At 40.3% G+C, this 10,824-nt stretch overlaps 1 protein-coding gene across 1 annotated transcript in view; it reads right to left on the bottom strand.

Moving 5' to 3' along the window:
* LOC306935046 (noelin-like) overlaps positions 1–10,824 on the bottom strand; it is a gene marked incomplete at both ends in the record, with an annotated part of 44,938 nt that overhangs the window by 8,665 nt on the left and 25,449 nt on the right. Inside the window, 2 exons of the mRNA XM_079517869.1 lie at positions 193–412; positions 5,716–5,871. Coding sequence (XP_079373995.1) covers positions 193–412; positions 5,716–5,871 — 376 coding nt within the window. The remainder of the gene's footprint in view (positions 1–192; positions 413–5,715; positions 5,872–10,824) is intronic.

Genomic DNA, 10,824 nt, shown 5'->3' with positions numbered 1-10,824 from the left:
ATGTATATATGTATAGATGTATGTATAGATGTATGTATGTATGTATGTATAGATGTATGTATATTACCTAGTTTCTGCATGCAGGCCCTCAGCCTGTCCTCCAGTATATATGTATAGATGTATGTATGTATAGATGTATGTATGTATAGATGTATGTATGTATGTATATATGTATAGATGTATGTATATTACCTAGTTTCTGCATGCAGGCCCTCAGCCTGTCCTCCAGGTCCGTCACTCGGCTGTGCAGCTCTCCGTAGTCGTATCCTCCCAGAGAGTCCTGCAGGCCGCTGAGCGTCTCCGACACGTTGCCCACCTCCTCCTTGAAGCGAGACACCAGGAGAACGTCTGCCTTGTAGGACTCCAAGACCCCGATGAGAGGACGCAGCTCCTCCATCTTAGCCTTGATCACCTGGAGAGAGACAGAGAACACACTGGTCAGGACCCCTGCCCTGTGGAACTCCATCTAGAGACAGAGAACACACTGGTCAGGACACCTGCCCTGTGGAACTCCATCTAGAGACAGAAAACACACTGGTCAGGACACCTGCCCTGTGGAACTCCATCTAGAGACAGAGAACACACTGGTCAGGACACCTGCCCTGTGGAACTCCATCTAGAGACAGAGAACACACTGGTCAGGACACCTGCCCTGTGGAACTCCATCTAGAGACAGAAAACACACTGGTCAGGACACCTGCCCTGTGGAACTCCATCTAGAGACAGAGAACACACTGGTCAGGACACCTGCCCTGTGGAACTCCATCTAGAGACAGAAAACACACTGGTCAGGACACCTGCCCTGTGGCACTCCATCTCAGGAGAGACAGAAAACACACTGGTCAGGACACCTGCCCTGTGGAACTCCATCTAGAGACAGAAAACACACTGGTCAGGACACCTGCCCTGTGGCACTCCATCTCAGGAGAGACAGAAAACACACTGGTCAGGACACCTGCCCTGTGGAACTCCATCTCTGGAGAGCAGAGAACACACTGGTCAGGACACCTGCCCTGTGGAACTCCATCTCTGGAGAGCAGAAAACACACTGGTCAGGACACCTGCCCTGTGGCACTCCATCTCTGGAGAGCAGAGAACACACTGGTCAGGACACCTGCCCTGTGGCACTCCATCTCTGGAGAGCAGAAAACACACTGGTCAGGACACCTGCCCTGTGGAACTCCATCTCTGAGACAACTAGCAGTATAAAAGGTACTTTTTGGCCAAAAAGGGATTTGTTTTTCCGATGACGTCCCACTGTTGCACAACATGGAATGTTGCGCTCCCAGCCTGTGGAGCGATGTGAATGTTGCAGGCTCCGAGCCTGTGGAGCGATGTGAATGTTGTGCTCCCAGCCTGTGGAGCGATGTGAATGTTGCGCTCCCAGCCTGTGGAGCGATGTGAATGTTGCGCTCCCAGCCTGTGGAGCGATGTGAATGTTGCGCTCCCAGCCTGTGGAGCGATGTGAATGTTGCGCTCCCAGCCTGTGGAGCGATGTGAATGTTGCAGGCTCCCAGCCTGTGGAGCGATGTGAATGTTGCGCTCCCAGCCTGTGGAGCGATGTGAATGTTGCAGGCTCCCAGCCTGTGGAGCGATGTGAATGTTGCAGGCTCCCAGCCTGTGGAGCGATGTGAATGTTGCAGGCTCCCAGCCTGTGGAGCGATGTGAATATATATAAACTTTATTACAGGCTCGTGGCCCACAAGGTAAGACAGTACATCACAAAATAGAGAATACAAATTTAAAAAAATACAGTACATTTACCCAGCCCCACAGGTTACTACTCTAAGCGAGGCACTCGTGCCAGTGTCCTCTGATGGTAGAAGTGTACCTTACAGAACTACGGCCTGGGTCTGTCATCTGTCCAATGAGTCCATTGAGTGAGCGATCCAGCCTGCTGGATCTGAATGTCAGGTTCCTCAACAGAGCCATAAATGTAGTGAGACCCAATGAACAGAAAAGCCCACTGGCTCTAGTGCTCCTGGGTTTTTTTAACAGGATTCGAAGACAGTCATTATAGGCTACTTGCAGCTTGCGTAGACTCTCCTTCTTATACTTCACCCACAGTGGAGCTGTGTAGAGAGGGGTGCAATAAGCTCTAAAGAGGTTTACCTTAACATCCGTAGTACAATGGTGAAATTTACGGACCAACATGTTGGCTTGTACATATAGCATTCTCCTCTGTCTAAACATGTCCTCATCATCCTCTAAGGTATCTGTTATGATATGCCCAAGATATTTTGTAATCTTGGACACGCCCATAATTTGACCAGACAGATGAAAGGCAGGAAACTTAAGTTCCAGATCTTCTTTAGTTCTACATATCAGTACCATGCTCTTCTTAGCATTATAAAGAATATCAAAGTCAATACCATAATTTGTACATACATTGAGTAGCTGTTGGAACCCACTGCTACTAGGAGAAAGTATAGCAAGGTCATCTGCGTACATAAAATGATTAATCAGGCTATCACCAATCATACAACCTGTTCTGCACCCCTCCAGCTGCATTGACAGGCCGTCCATATATAAATTGAAGAGGGCTGGGGATAAAATCCCCCCCTGCCTGACACCATTACCCACCCGAAAAGGGGTGGATAATGTGCTCCCCGACTTTACCTGCATTTTCTGGTTAGCATACCAGTAAACAAGAATGCGTATTAAACAGTTTGGCACACCCCTAAGCTTGAGCTTATTAAAAAGCTTGTAGTGATGAATTCTGTCAAAAGCTCTCGACGCATCAATAAAACCAACCAGCATAGTAGAGCCCTGCCTTCTATAGGTCTCCACTGCTTCTTTCAGAGCATAAATACATAAGTCTGTACTATGTTTGGGCTTGAAGCCAAACTGATTGTCAGTGGTGGAAATGTATATACTTAATCTATCAAGGAGTAGTTTTTCTAGTACTTTAGACACAATACTGGCAAGAGCTATGGGTCTGTAGTTATCTATACTTCCTACTTTCCCAGCTTTGTCTTTTATTATAGGAACCAGAACGACAGACAGCATGGACTCTGGTAAAGTGCCATGAGTCAACATCCCTGAGAAGCAGATAGACAACAACACTGCCAATCTGGGACCAGCTAGGTTTAAGTGTTCTGCTGTAATATTGTCCAGACCACTGGATTTTCTGTCAGCAAGTTGCCGTATGGCATTAACAACCTCATGGGTGTTAAAGAATATACTATCCTCTTCTATAGCCCCTATATGGTAAGGCTCAAGTTGCCGTATGGCATTAACAACCTCATGGGTGTTAAAGAATATACTATCCTCTTCTAGAGCCCCTATATGGTAAGGCTAAATAATGTTGCATAATGCTGCCTCCAGAGGGCAGCGATGCCTACTGGATCTGTTACCCCCTCTACAATACATGGGAGCGCTGTTTTAGCCCTGTTAAGGGACTTTATCTCTTTCCAACAGTTAGTGATGTCATTATCAAGTAGATTATTAGCCATAGACTGAGCACTCAGGGCCTGCTCTTGTTTGCTTATAAACCTTAATGCATATTTGTACTTTGCATTTGTTTTCTTTTTATGTTCAAGGACAGGTCCCTGTCTGGGCCTGCCAGCTATTACCCAGGCCTTATGGGCCTCATTGGCCTCTGCATGGTGGCTAGCTACACATTTATTCCACCCTGGCTTTATGTTCTTGGCCTTTCTAGGGCGGGTGAATAAAAACCTGCTAGCATCATGAAGAGCTCTCACTACTTCATCATACATAAGGCATAGACTTTCACCATGGGAGGAGTCCTCACAGTTTACATTTGTGCAACAAATGGCATTCATGGGCAAATTCACTTTACTCAATAATTCATCAGAACAAAAGCAATATTTAAGGATATCAGCTTTCAATAGTTTACCCCAGTCTATTTTAACCTCTCTGTTTTCTTCATTCTTAGCCAGCGAGGGGACATTATCCATATTTAGTACCATGGCAATGGGGATGTGGTCAGATGTAGCTAACCCATAACATATCTCAAGGCTTTCTAACGAGGCATGAGCATCAACAGTGGAAACCACGTGATCCAACCAAGAAGTATTATTCCATGCTTCACTAACATAAGGAAAACTCGTGTCAGGCAAGAGCACTTTACTTGATATTACTAAATTAGCGTCATTTGTAAACCTCACCATACTTTTAGCAAATAAAGACTTACTATCTGTCAGATCGGCATTATAATCACCCAGGACAAAAATACATGACAAGTTGTTATCCTCAATAAAGGATTGAATAAATGCAAGCCTGCTCACAAATTCATCGAGATGATCGTAGGACTCATATGGCGTGTAAATATTGAGAATAATAAAATTCTTACCATTGCAATTAAACTCAAGCCCAATGGCCCAGTCCACATTTAAACGTAACATTTTAACCATAGGGTCAATGGGTGAATGTTGCAGGCTCCCAGCCTGTGGAGCGATGTGAATGTTGCGCTCCCAGCCTGTGGAGCGATGTGAATGTTGTGCTCCCAGCCTGTGGAGCGATGTGAATGTTGCGCTCCCAGCCTGTGGAGCCAATTGGCCATTGTGGCCAATCACAGCGCGTCCTTACTCAAACGAGGGAGGATTCCATGCTGCTCGCTGCTGGGAGGAGGTTGACAGGAGGACAGGAGTTTACTACCGAGAAAACCTGACACAAATGGTTCGGCTTCTCCGTTTCAGATGTGGAGCAAACTAGTCCCCGGTGTAAAAGTTGTAAAAGGGGGATCTTTGGATGCTTTAATTGCACTCTTCCCATTCGCAGATGTGCTTGTGTTTGTTTCCCGGGTGCTGGAGCAGGTTGCTGGTGTGCGATGCCGTCTCTCTCTCTCACAGCCTAGGCACCGGCCACCCACTCTTTACGGGTACAGGTTTTAGTTCCGACATAGTGGAGGAAGAGTGCAAAGCATTGCGGACTGGCACTGCTGCTGCACAACATGAAGCTTATCAACACCGTGTCCCGACGATACTGTCCCCTTAGATAGCACTTTATGTAGACTTAGATAGCATTTGATACAGACTTATAGCATGTTACGTAGACAGCACTAGAATTGCATTGTATGTAGTCATAGCACTTCATAGTGTATAGCATAGTATAGTATATATGTATAGTTTATATAGTTTCATTATATAGATATTCCACTGTTACGTTCTTAGCTTACGCATGTTTCATGATAAATACTTGTTATGTATGTGATGTATTGCCATGCTTTTTTGTTCTTATCTCTCTCTCTCTCTCTCTCTCTCGTGGCCCTTCTCCACCAGTTCTAGGGTCTATAGGTCTAGGGTCAGGGGTCATACCTTCTACTGTCTAGCCACGGTGCTCTCGTGCCCCTCCTCCACCAGTTCTAGGGGTTAGGGTTTAGGGTCTAGGGGTTAGGGCCTAGGGTCTAGGGTCTAGGGTCTAGGCCTCTAGGGTCTAAGGGTCATACCTTGTACTGCCTAGCCACAGTGCTCTCGTGCCCCTCCTCCACCAGTTCTAGGGGTTAGGGTTTAGGGTCTAGGGGTTAGGGCCTAGGGTCTAGGGTCTAGGGTCTAGGCCTCTAGGGTCTAAGGGTCATACCTTGTACTGCCTAGCCACAGTGCTCTCGTGCCCCTCCTCCACCAGTTCTAGGGGTTAGGGTTTAGGGTCTAGGGGTTAGGGGTTAGGGCCTAGGGTCTACGGTCTAGGCCTCTAGGGTCTAGGGGTTAGGGCCTAGGGTCTAGGGTCTAGGCCTCTAGGGTCTAGGGGTCATACCTTGTACTGCCTAGCCACGGTGCTCTCGTGCCCCTCCTCCACCAGTCTGAACTTGCTCTCCAGACCTTTGAGTTGAAGCTCCATCTGTTCCACAAACTGGAGGTCCTTCTGAGTCCTCTGGTCCAGAACCTGGATGGACCGGGTCATGTTCTGGACCTGAAACAATACAATAGAACATTATAACATCTGGTCCAACACCTGGATGGAGCGGGTCATGTTCTGGACCTGAAATGACATAATAAATACATATTCTACTGTTAGACAGATGTTATGTTCTTATGATCCTAGATGACTATTTCTATGTATGTGATGTATTACCATGTGTTGTTCTATTGTTCTATCTCTATGTATGTGATGTATCACCATGTGTTGTTTTATTGTTCTATTTCTATGTATGTGATGTATCACCATGTGTGGTTCTATTGTTCTATTTCTATGTATGTGATGTATCACCATGTGTTGTTCTATTGTTCTATTTCTATGTATGTGATGTATCACCATGTGTTGTTCTATTGTTCTATTTCTATGTATGTGATGTATCACCATGTGGTGTTCTATTGTTCTATTGTTCTATTGCTATGTACGTGATGTATCACCATGTGTTGTTCTATTGTTCTATTTCTATGTATGTGATGTATCACCATGTGTTGTTCTATTGTTCTATTTCTATGTATGTGATGTATCACCATGTGTTGTTCTATTGTTCTATTTCTATAATGTGATGTATCACCATGTGTTGTTCTATTGTTCTATTTCTATGTATGTGATGTATCACCATGTGTTGTTCTATTGTTATATTTCTATAATGTGATGTATCACCATGTGTTGTTCTATTGTTCTATTTCTATAATGTGATGTATCACCATGTGTTGTTCTATTGTTCTATTTCTATGTATGTGATGTATCACCATGTGTTGTTCTATTGTTCTATTTCTATAATGTGATGTATCACCATGTGGTGTTCTATTGTTCTATTTCTATGTACGTGATGTATCACCATGTGTTGTTCTATTGTTCTATTTATATGTACGTGATGTATCACCATGTGTTGTTCTATTGTTCTATTGCTATGTACGTGATGTATCACCATGTGTTGTTCTATTGTTCTATTTCTATGTATGTGATGTATCACCATGTGTTGTTCTATTGTTCTATTTCTACGTACGTGATGTATCACCATGTGTTGTTCTATTGTTCTATTGCTATGTACGTGATGTATCACCATGTGTTGTTCTATTGTTCTATTTCTATGTATGTGATGTATCACCATGTGTTGTTCTATTGTTCTATTGCTATGTACGTGATGTATCACCATGTGTTGTTCTATTGTTCTATTTCTATGTATGTGATGTATCACCATGTGTTGTTCTATTGTTCTATTTCTATGTATGTGATGTATCACCATGTGTTGTTCTATTGTTCTATTTCTATAATGTGATGTATCACCATGTGTTGTTCTATTGTTCTATTTCTATGTATGTGATGTATCACCATGTGTTGTTCTATTGTTCTATTTCTATAATGTGATGTATCACCATGTGTTGTTCTATTGTTCTATTTCTATAATGTGATGTATCACCATGTGTTGTTCTATTGTTCTATTTTTATGTATGTGATGTATCACCATGTGTTGTTCTATTGTTCTATTTCTATAATGTGATGTATCACCATGTGTTGTTCTATTGTTCTATTTCTATGTATGTGATGTATCACCATGTGTTGTTCTATTGTTCTATTTCTATAATGTGATGTATCACCATGTGGTGTTCTATTGTTCTATTGTTCTATTGCTATGTACGTGATGTATCACCATGTGTTGTTCTATTGTTCTATTTCTATGTATGTGATGTATCACCATGTGTTGTTCTATTGTTCTATTTCTATAATGTGATGTATCACCATGTGTTGTTCTATTGTTCTATTTCTATGTATGTGATGTATCACCATGTGTTGTTCTATTGTTCTATTTCTATAATGTGATGTATCACCATGTGTTGTTCTATTGTTCTATTTCTATAATGTGATGTATCACCATGTGTTGTTCTATTGTTCTATTTCTATAATGTGATGTATCACCATGTGTTGTTCTGCTTACTGTAAATCACTCTGGATTAAGAGAGGCTGATAAATGAATATATTGTAAATTGTAGTAATAGTAGCAGTTCCAAAGCCTGTGAAGCAGTAAGCTTGACTCCAACAATAATCCATGTCAACATTGCTTGTTAGAGTTTAACTTTTTACTGGCTTCTACTCCAATAGGCTGAATTCTTAATTGGCTCTATTAACTCAGTTAGACAACACAATGTCTAATCAAGAAATGTCCTTCAATATAGTACACACAATAAAATAACTTAAATACTCTCATAAAGACATTTTCTGTTCTAAATATGGCTCTCAGTACCTTCTCCATCAGTAAGCGTAGCTGTTTGGTCCTAGTATTAGTAGTAGTAGTATTAGTATAGCACAGTAGTAGTAGTAGTATTAGTATAGCACAGTAGTAGTAGTAGTATTAGTAGTAGTAGTATTAGTATAGCACAGTAGTAGTAGTAGTATTAGTAGTAGTAGTATTAGTATAGCACAGTAGTAGTAGTAGTATTAGTATAGCACAGTAGTAGTAGTAGTATTAGTATAGCACAGTAGTAGTAGTAGTATTAGTATAGCACAGTAGTAGTAGTAGTATTAGTATAGCACAGTAGTAGTAGTAGTATTAGTAGTAGTAGTATTAGTATAGCACAGTAGTAGTAGTAGTATTAGTATAGCACAGTAGTAGTAGTAGTATTAGTATAGCACAGTAGTAGTAGTAGTATTAGTATAGCACAGTAGTAGTAGTAGTATTAGTAGTAGTAGTATTAGTATAGCACAGTAGTAGTAGTAGTATTAGTATAGCACAGTAGTAGTAGTAGTATTAGTATAGCACAGTAGTAGTAGTAGTATTAGTATAGCACAGTAGTAGTAGTAGTATTAGTATAGCACAGTAGTAGTAGTAGTATTAGTAGTAGTATCAGTACCTTCTCCATCAGTAAGCGTAGCTGTTTGGTCCTAGTATTAGTAGTAGTAGTATTAGTATAGCACAGTAGTAGTAGTAGTATTAGTAGTAGTAGTAGTATTAGTAGTAGTATTAGTATAGCACAGTAGTAGTAGTAGTATTAGTAGTAGTAGTATTAGTAGTAGTAGTATTAGTAGTAGTAGTATTAGTAGTAGTATTAGTATAGCACAGTAGTAGTAGTAGTATTAGTAGTAGTAGTATTAGTATAGCACAGTAGTAGTAGTAGTATTAGTAGTAGTAGTATTAGTATAGCACAGTAGTAGTAGTAGTATTAGTATAGCACAGTAGTAGTAGTAGTATTAGTATAGCACAGTAGTAGTAGTAGTATTAGTATAGCACAGTAGTAGTAGTAGTATTAGTAGTAGTAGTATTAGTATAGCACAGTAGTAGTAGTAGTATTAGTATAGCACAGTAGTAGTAGTAGTATTAGTATAGCACAGTAGTAGTAGTAGTATTAGTATAGCACAGTAGTAGTAGTAGTATTAGTATAGCACAGTAGTAGTAGTATCAGTACCTTCTCCATCAGTAAGCGTAGCTGTTTGGTCCTAGTATTAGTAGTAGTAGTATTAGTATAGCACAGTAGTAGTAGTAGTATTAGTAGTAGTAGTATTAGTAGTAGTATTAGTATAGCACAGTAGTAGTAGTAGTATTAGTAGTAGTATCAGTACCTTCTCCATCAGTAAGCGTAGCTGTTTGGTCCTAGTATTAGTAGTAGTAGTATTAGTATAGCACAGTAGTAGTAGTAGTATTAGTATAGCACAGTAGTAGTAGTAGTATTAGTAGTAGTAGTATTAGTATAGCACAGTAGTAGTAGTAGTATTAGTAGTAGTAGTATTAGTATAGCACAGTAGTAGTAGTAGTATTAGTATAGCACAGTAGTAGTAGTAGTATTAGTAGTAGTAGTATTAGTATAGCACAGTAGTAGTAGTAGTATTAGTATAGCACAGTAGTAGTAGCAGTATTAGTAGTAGTATCAGTACCTTCTCCATCAGTAAGCGTAGCTGTTTGGTCCTAGTATTAGTAGTAGTAGTATTAGTATAGCACAGTAGTAGTAGCAGTATTAGTAGTAGTAGTATTAGTATAGCACAGTAGTAGTAGTAGTATTAGTATAGCACAGTAGTAGTAGCAGTATTAGTAGTAGTAGTATTAGTATAGCACAGTAGTAGTAGTAGTATTAGTATAGCACAGTAGTAGTAGTAGTATTAGTATAGCACAGTAGTAGTAGTAGTATTAGTAGTAGTATCAGTACCTTCTCCATCAGTAAGCGTAGCTGTTTGGTCCTAGTATTAGTAGTAGTAGTATTAGTATAGCACAGTAGTAGTAGTAGTATTAGTAGTAGTAGTATTAGTATAGCACAGTAGTAGTAGTAGTATTAGTAGTAGTATTAGTATAGCACAGTAGTAGTAGTAGTATTAGTAGTAGTATTAGTATAGCACAGTAGTAGTAGTAGTATTAGTAGTAGTATTAGTATAGCACAGTAGTAGTAGTAGTATTAGTAGTAGTATTAGTATAGCACAGTAGTAGTAGTAGTATTAGTAGTAGTATTAGTATAGCACAGTAGTAGTAGTAGTATTAGTAGTAGTATCAGTACCTTCTCCATCAGTAAGCGTAGCTGTTTGGTCCTAGTATTAGTAGTAGTAGTATTAGTATAGCACAGTAGTAGTAGTAGTATTAGTATAGCACAGTAGTAGTAGTAGTATTAGTAGTAGTAGTATTAGTATAGCACAGTAGTAGTAGTAGTATTAGTAGTAGTAGTATTAGTATAGCACAGTAGTAGTAGTAGTATTAGTATAGCACAGTAGTAGTAGTAGTATTAGTATAGCACAGTAGTAGTAGTAGTATTAGTATAGCACAGTAGTAGTAGTAGTATTAGTAGTAGTAGTATTAGTAGTAGTATTAGTATAGCACAGTAGTAGTAGTAGTATTAGTAGTAGTATTATTAGTATAGCACAGTAGTAGTAGTAGTATTAGTAGTAGTAGTATTAGTATAGCACAGTAGTAGTAGTAGTATTAGTAGTAGTATCAGTACCTTCTCCATCAGTAAGCGTAGCTGTTTGGTCCTA

The sequence above is a fragment of the Electrona antarctica genome (assembly GCF_951216825.1).
Source record: "Electrona antarctica genome assembly, chromosome: 13".
Lineage (NCBI taxonomy): Eukaryota > Metazoa > Chordata > Actinopteri > Myctophiformes > Myctophidae > Electrona > Electrona antarctica.
The sequence above is the reverse complement of the archived record's forward strand: the minus strand, read 5'-3'. Positions and strand labels throughout refer to the sequence as shown.